The sequence below is a fragment of the Perca flavescens genome, chromosome 23, assembly GCF_004354835.1.
Source record: "Perca flavescens isolate YP-PL-M2 chromosome 23, PFLA_1.0, whole genome shotgun sequence".
NCBI classification, from domain to species: domain Eukaryota; kingdom Metazoa; phylum Chordata; class Actinopteri; order Perciformes; family Percidae; genus Perca; species Perca flavescens.
This window is the reverse complement of record NC_041353.1, coordinates 16,522,502-16,539,847: the sequence shown is the minus strand read 5'-3', so window position 1 is coordinate 16,539,847 and position 17,346 is coordinate 16,522,502. Positions and strand designations below refer to the sequence as shown.

Genomic DNA, 17,346 nt, shown 5'->3' with positions numbered 1-17,346 from the left:
AACTATGTAGCTATCTACCTTTTGAAAATATCGCCTTTTTGTACTACTTCTTGTACACTTTCTCTAACTCCAACTTGTCCCACGGCACCATAAAGCATTATGTATACAGGAGTTCGCTGCAAAGACGGGTCAAGTATGTTCAACATCGGCCGAATACGTGATCAAGCTTGCTGCGTTTGCCTAAAAAGTGAGGCTGAGAACTGTGTTTTCCATTTGTCTTTAAATCAATCACAGGGGCTTGTAATGAAAAAATATGAATAAAGAAATCTGGTCTGTTTTAATAAAGTGGCTTTAATCGATACAAGTATTTATTTCATAAAATGTACAATAATAGTGCTATAGAAATTATTTAAGTAAAGGCACAAAACGTTGTAAAAGCAACAAAGTGAACAAGCCAGCTTATTTGATCCAATTTAGCTGAAGTCTTGACATCTATGGCATCTAGTAGTCATCATGAAATGGATACTCTGGGTGATCAGACCACCTGTTGAGTCAATTAAGAGAAATAGTAATTACTATTTATTTATTACAGGAACAGAACATGACTCGCACAGTATACTCACATGAGAAGTTCCACAAAACGAGTATTCTTGTTCAATCCCTCAATTGCCTTCATCTCAGTCTCAGAAAGAGAGAAGTCGAATATCTGCAGTTTTAAAAAACAGACCGATCGCAACAAATTTCATATTATATTTCCTGTTTTTTAAGATGATCTTTTGCAGGCTATACCCAGTATGCTGAATGTCTGTCTTAACTGATGCCATACAAACAAACCTGAAAGTTCTCCTTTATGCGAACATGGTTGAAGCTCTTCGGGATGACCACCACTCCTCTCTGCACGTTGAACCTCAAGGCCACCTGGGCGGTGGTCTTGTTATACTTTTTAGCAATTGATGCCAGTAGCTCATCTTCCAACAACGGGGGGCATTTTAGGTTCACCCTGTTGAAATGATTGTGAAATTGATTTTACTATGACACCGCACATTGCATTTTCACAGTTAAATGCCTACTTTATTAGTGAAAGGTCATATGAACGCAGAAGACTCAGTTATGAACTTAATGCGATGTGACTCAATATGCATTTCTCTCTCATACCAGGATGCATCTCTAGATGTCCCCAAAGGGCTGTATCCCACAATCACAATATCATTCTGCTGGCAGAACTCGAGCAACTTTGGCTGAGTGAAATATGGATGGCATTCAACCTGCGTTTAAAAAAAAAAAAGCACAAATAATGTTTGTTAGTTGCTGAAGATATACTTAATTTGTCTTTGTGAGACTTGTTTGCTGTGTTATTCAGTATTTATGTACCAAGTCGCACTGGTTTGGTACATAAATAGAACGCACTGTTCTGCCATAGGTGTATTATTAACCTCTGTACCTGGTTTGACACAGGCTTGTGTTTCAGCCCAGGTTTGTTAAGGATCAACTCCAGTTGTCTCTTGTTGAAGTTGGATACTCCAAGAGATTTTATCAGCCCAGCATCTTTGCAAGCCTCCAAAGCCTGTCCAAAATGGAAAAAGAGCACAACCAGAAGGCAACAAATTAGACTTTGAAACAAAAAAAAAGTTTTATGGCACACAATATGGCCATGGGTTAGGTTCCTGACATTGAGCACATTAACCAGTGTTACTTATCTCTTTCTACATGTGTCATTGACCTATAGGCAGTACATCTGGATTTAACAGGTTGTGAATGACCGTGAATTTGTAGACTTAAAAAAAAAAAAAAAAAAGGCATAGTTAATTTTCATAAATACGTGTTAAGTTATAGATAGTGTTCTCCATAAATGATTAACATGTCTCACCTTCCATGTCGCACAGAGATCTGTTTGGTGATAAATGTACTTCCCATTCTCATCTCTGGGGTAATATGTATCTCCTGGCTTAAAAAAATAATAATATTCAGTGATTTTGGCAATAATTCACAGCTATTAGTATTGATCAAATGAAAATGTATTGCTGTTTCAACAATTTCAACAGGTATCTTTTTAATGTGGCATTGAATACATGATTACCTTGAAGGCTGTGGGCATTTCTACAATATAGAGGTCGACGTAATCCAGCTGTAATGTCTTCAACGTTTTCTCCAAAGCAGGTCGAACCAATCCCGGGGGATGGAATGTGTTCCACAACTGCATAAGCAGTGCAGACGAAAGGGAATTATAGTTGTTGCAAAGCAGCACTAGTCAGAACATAATAGCTATTTCCAGACACTCACACAAAGAAGCAAACTTTGCAAACCTTTCCACAGTAAAATATGTCCTCTCTTTTCACAGTTCCATCTGCAATTTTCTCCCTTATAGCTTGTCCCACCTCATGTTCATTGAAATAGACCAAAGCCCCGTCAAGGTGTCTGTACCCTGTTTCAATAGCCACTTTGACTGATTCATATGTAGTTCCTTTAGGGGTCTATCAAAAACACACACACACACACACACACACACACACACACACACACACACACACAGCTTGAGAGTAAATAATATTTTTGAAGCAAAGTCAGTGTCAAGTGAAATTGTTTTTGTGACTTGCAGGTACATTATAAATGTCTGTCCTATAAGCAATCTGGCTAAATACTGTGTCTTACCCTGCGGGGATCCCCATAAGTTCCCAGTCCTATCAAAGGTATGCTGTTTCCATCACTCAGAGGAATGGAGTGATTCTCAGCTGTGAAGTCCATGCTCATCAAAGTGTCAGTCACTTTCCGAGTGCTGCTGTTTGTGTCTTTATTTAAGGACCCAGGTTATATATGCCAAATGGTAGACGTTGACACAGTCAATGTCCTACTGCACTTTGCCCACAGCAATGACTCCTCCCAGGTAGAAAGAGCATCCTCCCACTCAAACTGGCAAATAACTGGAGAGAGTGATAAGACTACAATATCTTACAGATAAAACAACAGTATCTAACATTCTCACGTGAATCAAGGAGAGTTCATGATTAGCATTTTAACTTTTGGGCTCAACATATAGCATAGGTTAATGACCATTGGTTGAAAATGTCAAATTTCAATTTGCCTTCTACAGAGTGTGTTGTGGCCTCTACAGGACACTGTAGCTTTAAAAACACCGCAGTGCCGTCTGGGTAAAATATGGTATGTGTTTTGAGCAAAGAATGCACAAGTCGCCATGGACATATGAGCTTCAAAATACTATGTATGTAGCATAATTTTAATCCACAAGTGACTGTGTGTTGTTATCATTCGCCTGTTTAAATAGGAAACGCCACAAACCGGGGACTTAATCATTTATTGTCTCTGGTATATTTGCCATTAAAATAGGCTACGTTGCTAATTTAGTTAGCTTCCAAAACGGAACCAATTAACAGTTACACTTCAACTGAAACTGTTATCGCACAGTTTAATAAATCATCTTTTAGGATGAAATGACCGTGCCGTTAATGTTGTAATGCATACTGTTACTATTTATATTCCCTATCGGGCTTGTTAAGTCAGGGAAATTATAGGCTCTCCTTTGTTTCCAATCGCAACGCTAGATTGATTGATCGGGAAGCAGCCGAAAAAAATGGATGAAAATGTCGAAAATGTTGATAACGACGACATTGTAATTATCGTGGAAAACGAGGCAGAAAGTTTGCCAGCCGAGGAAGAGAGGCTGAAACAGCAAGGTACCTTCGGGCTCATGGACACTTGTCCTATCTGCAAGTTGAGCTTCCACAACCGAGAGCCCAAACTCCTACCGTGTCTTCACTCTTTCTGCAAGAGATGTCTCCCGGCCCCCTTCAGGAGTGCTGATCCGAGGCGTGACTCACAAGGCCAACTCGACCACAACAAATCACGTGAGAATAGTGTATTGTAGCAACTCTGATAGAGTTGTGATTGATGTGCAGTACATAAAAGCTCTTTATAGAACTGAAGCAGGTTGGGCTAGCCAGCAGATACATGTAACGTTATCGTTAGTTAAGTTATTTCATTTTTGATTGTGCAACCCATTAGTGGGGCTAGATGATGTGAACAATACAAAATCTCAAGATCTTTTTTGACATTGATATAATATGACAACAGCTTTGTGATAAATTCTGTTGACTGACAGAATCCTCACACGCCAGACAGATGTTGTGTAACTAACACCCTAGTCTCAAATTACTAAGTCAATAGTATAACTGTTGTTCGCCCATCTCTGTGTATTAATATCTTATTAAAGTCCAAGGTGATTTCTAGTCTCATGTCCCCCAGCTCTGTGTTTGTTCTAAACAATAAAGGCATGTAGGTAGTTTTGAGCTGACACCTTTAATATTGTACCTGGTCTCTTGCTCCAGTGGGTGCCATTCGATGTCCAGTATGCAGACAGGAATGCTGGGAGATAGACATGTTGGATAATTTCTTTGTCAAAGACTCTGCTGAGGTGCCGAGCAGCACCGTGGAGAAAACCAGCCAGGTCGGTCTTCACTTTCCCATCCTGAGCCGTTTGTCTCACAACAGTTTGTTTGTAAGACACCACTCTCCCAAGACTACAGTGCTGCTTTTTCATTTGGTCTTTATTTTTGTCTTCGAAAGGTGTGTATGAGCTGCGAGGACAACACCGAGGCAACAGGTTACTGCGTGGAGTGTGTGGAGTTTCTGTGTGTGACATGTATTGAGGCGCACCAAAGAGTCAAGTTCACCAGGGATCACACCATACGCCAGAAGGAGGAGATGTCTCCAGGTAGTGTGTGTCGTACGCAGCAGGAAAAAGCAGTTTCTCTGTAATTAGATTATCCATTTAAATGTTGTATGCTGCGCTGTAGTGATTATGCATGGTACATATTGTACTTAAGTGGTAAAACACTTGAATATTATGTATATATACATAATATTCAAGTGTTGTATAAATATATATATATATATATATATATATATATATATATATATATATATATATATATATATATGTATATATATATATATATGTATATGTTTGTATGTTTATATGTAATGAATACACAAGACACAGTTAGCCATTAGGTTGTTCAACAAGTGAAGAGAGGGCGTGGCAGCTGTTGGCAGCTGTTCAGAAAAGACGCTGACAGCTGTGACAGTTTTTCTATAGTTTCGATTACTGTTCTGGCAAGATGTCATGATGATGATGGTATAGGTATAAAACTGAGCAAACATCTAGGGTGACATAAGCTGACTTGACATTTGTCTATGTTTCTTAATTCTGTTGTCCCAGAAGCATTAGGTATGTCCACACAGAAGCCTGTGTTTTGTGACATCCACAAGCAGGAGCCACTGAAGCTGTTTTGTGAGACGTGTGACCGACTCACCTGTCGGGACTGTCAGCTGCTTAAGCACAAGGATCACAAGTAGGCTGAGTTCCCTTGATAGGCTGATCGTGTGTCTTCATGTAAAATCCATTTTAGTATTAGTAAAAGTTATATCAGTCATATTATTCAAAGTTTTATTAGTGATAGACTAAATTTAATTGGACCAAAACACAATGAACAGGTTATCAAATCATTAAAATCAAAGCATATTCTTTGTGTCCAGCTACCAGTTTTTGGAGGATGCATACAGGAACCACAAACAGTATCTGGAGAACATGACGCAGCAGTTGCAAGAAAAAAGAAAGGCCATTGAGGAAATGTCCAGCTGTATCAGCACTGGGTAAAGTTCTCCTATATGTATTTGTTTGCATTATAATTTGGACGATTTGATTCTCATGAAATACTCATGGTGTGTCCACAATCATGAGAATCAAATATTTGTGTCGCTATAATCACATGAGTTTGATTGCGTGAGTTTGGTCGCAGGATCATATTGTGATCATTTGTATTTACTCGCATTTGCCTTATTCACGCCAGTGTTAAAATATTTCAGCTCACGCAAATGCTGCAAATTTTGCGTCATTCGTGTTGCACCATTCCCACTGCACACCGCCAATCAGCATCTAATTGTGTCTTTGCATTGACTTTGTATGTAATCGTGCCACCGCGAAAAACGCCTGGTAGTGAACCTTTACAAATTACTGTATATTTTTCCAGACTTAGGTTTTTTTATCATGGACATGATATTACATTTATTTTCACAGACTCCAGCAAGTTGAAGAAAATCGGAAGGCTGTCACTAATGAAATAAAGAAGTCTATCTGTAACTTGATTATGGAGATCAACAGGAAGGGAAAGATCCTGGTTAACCAGCTTGAAGTATGTTTAATCTGCATTGTTTAATGACTTTTCAAAGGTAAATATGACATTTAAAATGACTTCTTCTTTTTTTCTTCTGACAATTCATGCACACATTTACCCCTAGGCTCTGACTAAGGACCATGAGCTGGGTTTAAGAAAGCAGCAAGAGGACGTCAACTGTCTGACCAGGCACCTGGACCATGTCATCAGCTTTACCAAATGGGCTACAGCCAGCCATAGTGGAACAGCCCTCCTGTACTGCAAGAGACTGGTGAGTGGCTTTTAACATCAAACAGCACTTTAAAAATACTTTGTAATATTTCAATCAGTGTAATTGTTACATGTACTTTCTGTTGTTTTAGTAAATGTAGTAAATAAAAAAACTGAATAAATACATAAATAATTAAAATAATAATTTGACAAAGCCCTACAATACTTTTATAACGTTGGGTAAGCCTTTGAAATTTCCCTGTCTTTTTGTCTTCTAGATCCTTTTTCAGATCCATTACCTGATGAGAGCAAGCTGTAATCCCTCCATTGTCCCTCAGAGTTCTGTGCGCTTTCAGTGTCGCTCTGGTTTCTGGGCCACAAATGTAGACCTTGGTAAGATATACACTTACTTAGAAACTTACATTATAAGTCAAACAGCAACGATTTTTCATTGCTAACCGATTCTAGAAGTGGTGTGCAGTTTATTTTCCCGCAGCTGTCACGATTTCTTCGAATTTAGGATGCTGATATTAAAAAAAAAAAAAACCAATAACTTAATGACTTTTCTCACGGGATCAATAGATTTTCTCGGACATCAATGTCATAATTAATAATTCTGTTTTATACGTCACACAACAACATGGATATTGATCCATTGTCTCGCAAAATAGTTTCCACTTTGACAAACAAAATAAAGGTTATAAAGACAAAGAAGATAAAGACACGTGGGGAACATTTTTCTTAATCTTATATTTTCACTTTATATAATCTTCTATTCTCCACTAGCTTCTTTCTTTTTTTGTTTAACTGCATTTATGAATTTCTTTGATGGGGAATGTCAGGTTGCGGACAGTAGTCTTAAACAGGAGCATTAATGTATGAGAGGCTGGACACCTGTATGAATTCTCCATTCCGCTGATATATTTACTTTAGTGATGTCATGTGAGTCAGCTTTGGTTGTAGCTCAAGACTACAAGTTTGAAAATGAAAAATAAGGGCGCCCGGATAGCTCAGTTGGTAAAACGGGCACCCATACAAGGAGGTTTATTCCTCGACGCAGCCCAAAAATGGCCAAAACAAATCTTGAAAAAATAAAAAATGTATCTGGTGCTGTGGAGTTAAGAAGACGTCAGGTTAAAAGACCTATGTAGCCAGCTACTCATCTCCTGCTTGAGGCTAGCAGCTCCCGGCTATATTAGCATCTACTAGTGCACTAGCATAACACACTCAAATATCTGGACAAATTGTCGCCGTTTGAGTTGCATTGTGGGTATTGTAGATGCCAGGTTTTGATGAAAAAAAAAAAAAAAAAGTGTGGAATAAAGAAAAGCGATATCTCTATATAGTTCTGCTGCATTGATTTTGATCATTTTCTAACTGTCCGAGTCTGACAATGGCGGACTGCTCTTTTAGCTGAAGTGGCAACAACATTGTTTAGGTAGTACTCCCTCCAACCAGAGGACTGGGATACAATTTCTGATTTATTTCTTGATTGTTTGCTTATTCTCTTCAGGTTCTCTGGTTGTAGAAAGGGGTCCGGGCCGGCCGCCCATCACCAACCACCAGGCCGGTCCCAGACCAGAGGCACCCGCTGGAGCTCTCTCAGTCTCAGCTCAGCAGCGACAGAACACGCTGGCTCAGCTCCAGCTACAGGTAGGACTTTCATCCCAGTCAGTAGTTTCTCCCTGACAAGTTAATGTGTGACAGAGACAGAGGAGCCTAAAAACACAAAGCCACTGTTGTGCTCAAATTTGTTAAATCTTCCTCTAGCTCACTACTGTTACCCATACTAAATACTTTTCTTTTATTTCATTGATAGTCATCTCTTATTCCTCTGTTCAAGGTGGACAAGCTTTCCCAGCAGCCCCACAGGCAGCCTCCTCCTAGCCATTGGTCCTGGTACCAAAATGTCAGGCTCCCTGGACCCCCAGGACCCACCGGCCCTCCAGGACCTCCCGGCCCTCCACCCGCACCTAGACCCATCCACGGTGGGTCGTCCCCGTCCCAAGGCTTGGGACAGCCAGGACGCAGATACGGAAGCTCCCACCCCAACACTAGAAGCCCCACATCATCCATGCTTCACAACACAGGATACCCAGCTGCTCAGGTAAGTTAGAGCATGAAGAAAGATATTAAAGAGAATGTGTCCCTGTGTGAGGAATGAACTGTATTTCTGAATGCCAAACATGGCCTGTCACGTGTAAAAGTTTTTGTAAACGGTGCTTATCAGTGTCAAATACCAGAAAGACTGCGTAAAGCACCAAGTTCCCGATGCTGGTGTTGTCTTCAGCCCGCTTGTTTTTTTAATCACATGAGGTTTCGTTGACGTAAATATAGTTTGAGCGGTTTTGATAAAACTTTTATCTTCTGCCTCAAGAGTGGGTTAATTCAAGTTTGTTTATCTACTAGATCATATCGGATCCTTTTCAGCTTGTAGATACCACCGTTCCCTATCTCAGGATTTTATCCTCCAGCTATGTCTTGGACTAAATGTTTCACTGGTAAATAAAAGCAGAAGTGGTTTTAGTTACGTCTTTACGCCTATTGTTTCCAGTCAATCAAATCAGAGTGACTTGATAGTTCATTCTCAACTTGCTTTGTGAAATCCTAAACTATTCTTTCAACTTCGACTTTCTTCTACATCTAGTCTCTGAGAGATCTGATCCAAAGCTCTAGCTTCCCTCCTAAACCCATGGATGTGTTGCAGGGTACGTCTCGCTACCCACAGCCTCTCTCTGCCGGAGCAGCTACACAGATGTCACTGCATCAGGTTGGTACGAGAGGAGAATGGAGAGGGACCTACGAGGTCTCCAGTCTAACACATTTCCACAGAGAGAAAGTACTGTTTGTTTTGGTTTTGTGTAACTTTTATGAAGCATTTAATTACACCCTGTTTTGTTTTTATTTCCCAAAGCGGGGCCCAACAGAGTCCTCCTTCCTGAAGAGGAGTGAGGCTGGTGGATCTGTCCCCTCCATCACCATCTCTATTCCCAAACCCAGCTTTGCTCCAAGTCTAGCTTCAGCACCTGCGGACAAAACAAGCACATTTAATCACATAGCAGGTCATTATCACTGCTGTGCTCCACCAGCAGCCTTGAAAGTTCCTATCCTGTGTGAAAATACATTTTTAAATGTAATCTTTTCATCGTGGCTTTCCACACCTAAACAATTTTTAATTTCATCTTCTCTCAAGTTCAAGTAAGGCAGAAATCCCCGATGGCCAAACCATCTTCTTCAGACAGAAGCACAGGGTAAGAAAAGATCCTAAAATCAGTCCTCATCACAGTTCCTCCCTTCTTCCATTAGTTAATTTTTTGTGATTGAGTGTTCAAATATGTTGAACATTTAGCCTCTGTTCCCTGTCTCTGGAACAGATTAGGACTAATCTTTTTCCTTTATGTTTTGAATATGTGCTTGTTAACTAGATAGACCCATGGGAAGTGCTACTTGCTGCTTTTAATATGTGATTAGAAGCCTACGCACAACACTGAAATTACTTTACATCCTGTCATGTTTTGACAGCAGTTGTGTGTAATCAGCACTTGAGTCTTACACTCCACTCCCTTGTTTTAGCCTACAGTATAGTTTGCTCCCTCAAATATCTTTCTTAGTTAATATATCTTACATGGACCCTATGTGACACTTATTTTTATGTTTTTACTAAGCTGTCACTATGTAACTAATATGTATATTCAAGTGATTCGGAGGACAAACACAATCTGATCTTCCAAAGCAATGCATGAAACAAGGCCAGTGTTTTTTTTTTTCATTTTATCATGGTCACAATCTCCCCTTCTAATCTCACTGGCAATCTGTTTGTTGAAGGACGACGTCCTGGAGGCAGACTTCTGAGCCTCCATCTGCCCCCTCAGCAAAGCGACGGAGAAGGTCGTCCCCGGGGCCCGTCATCGTCATCAAAGACGAGCCAGAGGATGAGGATGAAGTTCGATTTGTAAGAGAATCACTGGGTTTACATTAGGGCTGGGCCATACGGCCAAAATCTTCTATCTCGATGTAGGTCATTTCATATCTCAATAATATACAGTGTTTTATATATATTGATATATCTATCTATCACGACAGAGAATGTTTTCTGGAATTTCAATAAATAAATAGTCTATATGAAATAACCACATGGTAAAGCCTATTTTTGTATACTACTGTGTAAATTAAATACTTAACAAATGAAATGTACTGAGTATTTTCTCATTTTATTAAGAACTTGCAAAGTGCAAAATTAACAAACAGTTTCAAGTGAAAGTAAAGAGAATTTTTTCCCCCCCCCCAACTATACACTGACTATGTTTACATGCATGCACACAAATACAGAGAAATCAGATTAAGACAATAGTTTGATTTAACTACAATAAGGTATTCCCATAAACAAGTCTTGGGTGTAGGCACGCCGGAGTTCAACAATAAAGCTGAATGAAGGAATGAATACAAAACCCTGCACACTGGTGTTGACAACACTGCTCACAATTTATTTGAACCAACATTTAGGTTCCAAGTGGACCTGTTCACATTAATGCAGAGAGGACCCAGTCCAGAGCTGTATGCATGTATTGTATTTCTGGGGTAATGGAGCTTAAAGTTGGAGAATCTTTTAACTGGAAGGTTTCCAGTTGGAGTCCAGTTTGTTAATCACTTTCAACTGAGGGGTAATGTATAGTGTGACGTAAAAAGAAAACCGCAATCTTCAAATGATATTCCCTCAAAGTATTTCACATCGGATTTTCTGAGAAATGGGAGTCAGTATGTGCTTGTTATCAACTTAGATGACGACATTGTTATCACAATATCTCTGTATATGATTTCATCACCATAGGATTCCATTGAAAGGCGATAAATTATCCTATTGAATTATCGGCCAGCCCTAAGTTACTTAAGTGCAGAATGTCTTAGTAAATTTAGCATTTTGTTTCGAAATGTCGCATGTAGACAAAATTTAAAATGCTCACTTCCCCACTGTCTGTTTTTTTTTTTTCTTCTTCTTCTCCTAGTCATTGTATCTAACTGCATACAGTACATCCCACTTTTCCTTTGCCTACAGGTGCAGTCCAGCGTAGGGTCCAGCCTGCCGGACAGCAGCACCGGGGCTCAGTCAAAGCCTCGGCAGCAGCTAAAGGTGTCAGTGTCAGTCCCAGTCCCCGTCCCCGGATCGGAGTCTGGGAAGGAGCAGCGTCCGCAGCCCGCAGCACAGCCAGAGTCCGAAAAGAGAGCGGAGCCGGAGGAAGATCCTAATGAGGACTGGTGCGCCGTCTGTCAGAACGGAGGGGAGCTGCTCTGTTGCGACAAGTGTCCCAAAGTCTTTCATCTGGCCTGCCACATTCCCGCTCTCAATGAGTCTCCCAGGTGAGAGACAGATTGTCATTGTCTCAATGCTATGGTAGCACAATGGATCATCATAATGCTGTTTGACACATAAGTACATGTGAAGACTACTGTGTATGTCTACATTTTTTTTTTTATTATTATTATTTTATCCTAGTTTTTCCAAACCAAAGTTGGAGAATAGCGTCATAACTGCTGTAATAATTGGCACACCCAACATTTTAATCTTTCTCTGTAATTTAAAACAATCTAACACGAAATGTTTGTGTTATTAATTAGCCCATTCTATCAACATTGCTTGTAGAGCATATTGTGGTGGTCCACTTGGGGTCCACTCTTCCTTTGCCTTGAACATTTTGATCCTGAGATCCTTGAGCATATTGCCAATGGTGTCCTTGTGTGGTCTAATCTGACGAGTGTGTTTTTATGATAGTATGAATATTAGTTTTTTAAATTATATTTTAATGCAGCTGCGATATTACTTTGTGATACTGAAGGTTTTGTTACTGAGTGGTGGTACATCTGAAAAGCATGCTCAACAAATTAGGGAAAGTATTTAACCAACAACAAAAAAAAAAAACATTTATGAGCCTATTCATGATGCAGTTCTTCTATTTCTTGTAGTAAAACTCAAACATTACTACACCTGGTTATAATGTGTCAGTCATGTTTGCAATCATGTATAATAGTATACAGTATGTATGTACTCATTTAATAAAGAAAAAAAGAGAAAAGTATTCTGATGACAGCCTGTTCTCCAGGTCTTTGTAACGACTAACCCTGGCTGCTCTGTGCAGTCGGCCCTGACAGCAGGGACAGACAGTACAGGTTTGGGTCATATTCGGCAGTAGTCAGCCACTCCATGCGTCTGTCCTGACAGCTTCTCCTGTCCCTGATGTCTCTCTGCAGCGGGGCGTGGTTCTGTTCGCTCTGCCGAGACCTCGCCTCTCCTGAGATGACGTACGACTGTGACGGCAAGGATGACCCCGTCTCTGAAGGATGCCCCCCTCTTGAAAGAAGGGTATGCTCACTCAGCTGTTATTCACATTTCTGCGCAGGATATTCTTCAGCGCCTAAACCTGATCGTTGTGTTTTCGCAGTCATTCTTCTCACTGTCTCCCATCCATGAATATTGCGATATCAATATTAATTTTGATATTTTTTTTAATTAAATCAAGTTTTCTTGAATAAACCCAAGGTTTATTTCAACTGACGGTCATATTGGACTGGTCCAACATGAATAAATAAATAAGGACCATGTCTACAGAACAGGACATGTTTTACTGGTTGGACAGAATAAAATATATAAATGAATAAAGAGAACAGGACACAACTTTTCTTTCGCTTCTCTGATTTGTTTTCCGTTTGGTTGTCTCTATCTATTTCTTCACTTACACTGTCACTCTGTCGAAATATGCACACACGTGGTACGCTCCATAGGTTTGTCACATAGTGGACCCGTGCGCTGACGTGCACTAACATGTGAAAGTGGCACGGTAACTGGCCAATGAAATGATGCTCATTATAGCGTTTCAAGCGGGCTCTAAATCAAACACAACTAAGCCATACAGCCAACTGATGGGACGCAGCGCTCCACAAAATATTGCATACTTATTGCGACACTTTTGATATAATATTGCGCAGCGTGATATCGCGATAACGATATTGAGTCGATAATATCATGCATCCCTACATAGCATGGCCAGTTAAATGTCTGATCTAATGTTTCCTTTTATTTTTATACATGCAGAGGTGTGAGAGGCTGCTGCTACGTCTGTTCTGCAATGACTTCAGCACTGACTTCCAGCAGCCTGCTACTCCATCAGTAAGCTACTCTGTTATGTATTTTGTCAATAAAGTAAAAGCTGTGCTGTTGCTAACACTTTGTGTTGGAAGTAGGTAGACGAGTAAAAAATCTATAAATAAATATAAATAGTATTCTATTTTATTTAGAAAGGAAAAAATTAGTGGATGTCATTTTAATCACTTAAGAAAAGGGACTACTACATTGTTTTGAGTGGAGAAATTGTTAACTACAATGTGAGCAAATTTGTACTTTGATAGTTATTTTAAATCCTAATTGGAAAGGGTTAACTTGCCACCAGAAACTAATACATTTGTGAAGTCTTATCAGCCATCACATTGAGTTGTAGTTGTGTTTTAGTATAAAACCTGTGTTTGAAAGTGGCTATTCATTTTTCAGTTAGTCAATCAGTTATATTAGGGGCTTAACGTTGACTTTTTTTCTAATTTAGGAGACAAAAAGGTACAAAGAGCTGATCAAGACTCCGATGGATCTCTCGATAGTCAAGAAGAAACTGGAGTCCAAGTCGCAGGAAGGTGAATGCTATAGTAGTCCGGATGAGTTTGTCGCAGACGTCCGCCTCATATTTTTCAACTGTGCAAAGTACTACAAGGTAAACATCACTTTATATACAATATACAATGTTTCCTCTATGTTGATTTTGTAGTGGCGGCCCACCATGGCAAAATTTCTGCCACCACGGTATCAGAAATAGGGCTGTACAAAAAATTTAGTCGAAGTTGCCTTTTTAAATTATCCTGCTGCTCACATTGCAATTTAACAAGTGCAACTATTCCGAGGTTATTGGGCCCGTCCAGTTTAACTCCACATACTGTTGTGTTGATGTAGTTTATTGTCAAAATGTTTGCTTTCTTCAGAGTCGACTATTAAACGAACAGCTCCACCAAAAACGTCACCGCGGTGGGTCCGTTCTAAGTGTAGACCTGTTGTAGATGTTAACCAGTTATCCTTAAAATGATTGTAATATAGTAATGCCTAATGCCATAATGTGAATTACCCAGTGGCATTTCTTTACTTACTGTATCACACATGTTTGGTGTATTGGCACATACTACTTAACAATCATTTGCAGGTGCTTTCTCGAAGCTAACGTTTCTGTGCACTGATTGTACAGGCGACCTCAGAAGTGGGGAGTGCAGGCTTGTACTTGGAGGACTACTTTGAGGAACAGTTGAAACTAGTCTACCCAGATAGGGTCTTCCCGGGAGGGAGGGAAGAGCAGATGATCCCTCCTTTGGAGGACGAGATAGATGAAGAGGAAGAGATGATGGACGAAGGCATGGCCCCCATTGAAGACGATAAACCACAAAGCCCTGCGGAAAACGGAATCCCGCCTGTGGAAGAGGACTTGCCGCCTCTGGAAGAAGCGGCAGTCCCGGCAGAGGAAAAAAAGTCGGAAACAGAGGAGAAGGTGATTGATACGAGTGAAAAGACGGCGGATGAAAAGGTAGCAGCCGTGGAAGGCGACGTGCCCCCCACAGAGGAGGCAAAGCAGGACGAGGAGACTCCTGAGAAGGAGCTGCAAAGCTCCCCAGCTTCCGATAGTGAAATAAAAGACAAAGTAGCCCCCAGCTCCCCAAAAGAGGAGAGCCCTCAGCTCCCTACCGACACGCCCGCGGATCCAGCTGAAACCCAGGAGAAGGAGTCAGCTCCTGCAGACACAGCCAAAGAGGAGGAGGGATAGATGGATTACAACCGAGAGAAACTGTAGAAAGGATGGATGATTTCAGTCTTCCACAGAAGTGGCCCCAGTGGGGACCGACATTTGCTGCAATCAGACAACTTTGTGTCGTTGTAATATACATGTTACATTTGCAATAGATAAAAGGGGTTCTGCTTTACTGAATAGACTTGTATAGTAGCGGTCATGCTGTAGATGCACAACGAAAGGAGTAAATAAGCGTTTTTGTTTTTTTTGCTGGACAGAGGTTAACATTTTACCGTAACTGAAAGTTATTTTCTTTGACGGCGACACTGAAAAGCACACTTAAGATCGTCTTTGTCGATAGGATCATCTATGAGTTGTCATCATCAAAATAAGAAAAAAAACTTGTTTGGTTAGTAATGCATGCAAGATGTCTTAAATAGCCATTTGGCACATCAAAAAAAAAAAATCATGTTTTATTGCAATAGTATTTTTTATTTGATTAGTATTGTATTAATGCTTTGTATCTAACATATAGGGCCATTATATATAAAAAGACCTGACATTTTAAAAGATTATGCTGCTTGGTTGTATGAGAACGAAAATTAATTGCCACTATTGTGGTTTAATTTCTGTGTTGCCAGTTTGAAGCTTCTTATCCCCCAAATCCCAGCAATGTTTTATTATAATGGCAGCCTGGTTGTTGTTTTTTTTATCAGGATAACAATTCTTCCGACTTTGTTGACTTTACTTTTATCAGTCTGAGATAACGCGGAGACACAATTATCAGTTTCTCATCATCCGCCCCTGACAACAGTGTGTTCTCCATATTGTGTCCTTGTCCTTCTGCAGCATGATTCATTTTTTATTATTATTATTATTTTTTTATTTTTTACATGAGATTAGGCCTAAACCTTATTGTTTGAGCTGGTTTCCCTCACTGAACGTTTTGAAATTGTGCAATTATCAAAAAACAAAACATTTTTGACATAGATTGAATAAACTGAACATGTCTGTATGGCCATCATGTCACTTGAGGTGAAAAGAATTAATCAAAAACTGACGCTTCATTTTCAACATAGATAATTGTGTCTAATATTATTGCTTTTGTTATTTATTGAGGATACACAGGACCTGCTAATGAACTCTGCAAACAATGTTGAACATGAAACCTGCTTTTACAATATTTGTAATAAACAGGGTTACATGTAGATCTGACTTGTGCTTTCTCCCATTATTGTCCCCTTTATATTGTGTTTTTTGTTTTAGTTTTTTTGAGAAAATGTGAAATGATGCAACCTGAAAAAAAAAGGTGGTTCTGATCCCTGACAAGTTATGCTCATTTTCTAATACTTGCCCTCTAACTTTGCTTCATTATGAATTACTTGATCATTTTACACCTTAGGAGTTCTAATCTAGTCAATTGCAACCAAACCTCTTTCAAAAACCTAAGCATTATAAAATCGGAAAAAAACATCACTGAAGGAGTTTGGACACTTTATAGGCCAGAATAACTTTCATTTTTCTTTTACCTTTTCAGTTTTACACTTTTTTTAAACCGACTTCACAATAAGGTAGGCTACACAAAAAATAGGTAGTTAATGATTAGTTTTTCCGAAGCGTAGTTACTGTTTTTTGAAAGAGTAACGAATGATTAGTTGATTACTTACTGATTGACTGTGATTCAAGCACTATTGATTAGTTACTGTTAAACAGACTGCTAGTTAGTGTTTTTTGAATGCGTAACGAATGAGGAACTACTGGTTAGTTAATGATTAGTTACTGATAGACTGTGTGTGTGTGTGTGTTACTGTATTAATGGGTCATTAGGAAATCTGTTCATGGGATTTATAGTAATAAAAATAATAGACATGATACAGGATGATTCTCATAATATATTTTAATAATGATATTCACAAAAGTGCTTGAATCACAGTCAATCAGTAAGTAATCATTAACTAATCATTCGTTACTCTTTCAAAAACAGTAACTAATCATTAACTACCTATGTTTTTGTTTACGACCTTATTGTAAAGTGTTAACCCCGACTTTTATTAAAAAAAAAACTGTGTTATTTGTCTTCCACTCAGGCCACATCTACTTTGATTTTATTGTCACCCATCGGGGACAATACAGTATATCTTATCTTATTATACTTTGGACTGAACGCATTGTCGCATCGATTAAATCCAATTATCGGCCGT

At 39.4% G+C, this 17,346-nt stretch overlaps 2 protein-coding genes across 8 annotated transcripts; one reads left to right on the top strand and one right to left on the bottom strand.

The window, feature by feature from the left end:
- Positions 1-295: 295 nt before the first annotated feature.
- LOC114549980 (3-oxo-5-beta-steroid 4-dehydrogenase) lies at positions 296-3,799 on the bottom strand. 4 transcript variants are annotated; one of them, XM_028570365.1, is made up of 10 exons: positions 3,702-3,799; positions 2,590-2,858; positions 2,244-2,411; positions 2,018-2,134; positions 1,808-1,885; positions 1,382-1,504; positions 1,096-1,205; positions 775-940; positions 564-646; positions 296-484 (listed from the first exon to the last, which is right to left on the bottom strand). In XM_028570365.1, exons 2-10 carry the CDS (start codon positions 2,686-2,688, stop codon positions 442-444), a joined length of 987 nt encoding a protein of 328 aa, XP_028426166.1. In that variant the 5' UTR covers positions 2,689-2,858; positions 3,702-3,799; the 3' UTR covers positions 296-441. The 4 variants fall into 4 exon arrangements, with proteins under 4 accessions (XP_028426166.1, XP_028426167.1, XP_028426165.1 ...); XM_028570366.1 differs by having other exon boundaries at positions 2,590-2,876; positions 3,634-3,796; XM_028570364.1 differs by having other exon boundaries at positions 3,634-3,796.
- Positions 3,009-16,360, top strand: trim24 (tripartite motif containing 24). Of its 4 annotated transcripts, none has more exons than XM_028570361.1 (20): positions 3,009-3,096; positions 3,498-3,800; positions 4,281-4,399; positions 4,519-4,666; positions 5,174-5,306; positions 5,491-5,607; positions 6,032-6,146; positions 6,253-6,399; positions 6,617-6,731; positions 7,852-7,991; positions 8,182-8,445; positions 8,986-9,108; positions 9,253-9,400; positions 9,532-9,589; positions 10,164-10,290; positions 11,392-11,693; positions 12,582-12,693; positions 13,423-13,497; positions 13,928-14,089; positions 14,612-16,360. In XM_028570361.1, exons 2-20 carry the CDS (start codon positions 3,527-3,529, stop codon positions 15,179-15,181), a joined length of 3,249 nt encoding a protein of 1,082 aa, XP_028426162.1. In that variant the 5' UTR covers positions 3,009-3,096; positions 3,498-3,526; the 3' UTR covers positions 15,182-16,360. The 4 variants fall into 4 exon arrangements, with proteins under 4 accessions (XP_028426162.1, XP_028426161.1, XP_028426163.1 ...); XM_028570360.1 differs by having other exon boundaries at positions 3,043-3,157; XM_028570362.1 differs by having other exon boundaries at positions 3,043-3,800; positions 5,177-5,306.
- Positions 16,361-17,346: the final 986 nt, after the last annotated feature.

What these genes read in the sequence shown, in the direction of transcription:
- trim24 (XM_028570361.1), top strand. Translation starts at nt 3,527, where the DNA reads ATGGATGAAAATGTCGAAAATGTTGATAACGACGACATTGTAATTATC. An exon ending in TCTTCAGACAGAAGCACAGG is followed by an intron (nt 9,590 to 10,163) that starts GTAAGAAAAGAT and finishes TGTTTGTTGAAG; the next exon opens with GACGACGTCCTGGAGGCAGA. An exon ending in GCCCCCCTCTTGAAAGAAGG is followed by an intron (nt 12,694 to 13,422) that starts GTATGCTCACTC and finishes TTATACATGCAG; the next exon opens with AGGTGTGAGAGGCTGCTGCT.
- LOC114549980 (XM_028570365.1), bottom strand. Translation starts at nt 2,688, where the DNA reads ATGAGCATGGACTTCACAGCTGAGAATCACTCCATTCCTCTGAGTGAT. An exon ending in AAATGCCCACAGCCTTCAAG is followed by an intron (nt 1,886 to 2,017) that starts GTAATCATGTAT and finishes TATTTTTTTAAG; the next exon opens with CCAGGAGATACATATTACCC. An exon ending in ATCTCTGTGCGACATGGAAG is followed by an intron (nt 1,505 to 1,807) that starts GTGAGACATGTT and finishes CATTTTGGACAG; the next exon opens with GCTTTGGAGGCTTGCAAAGA.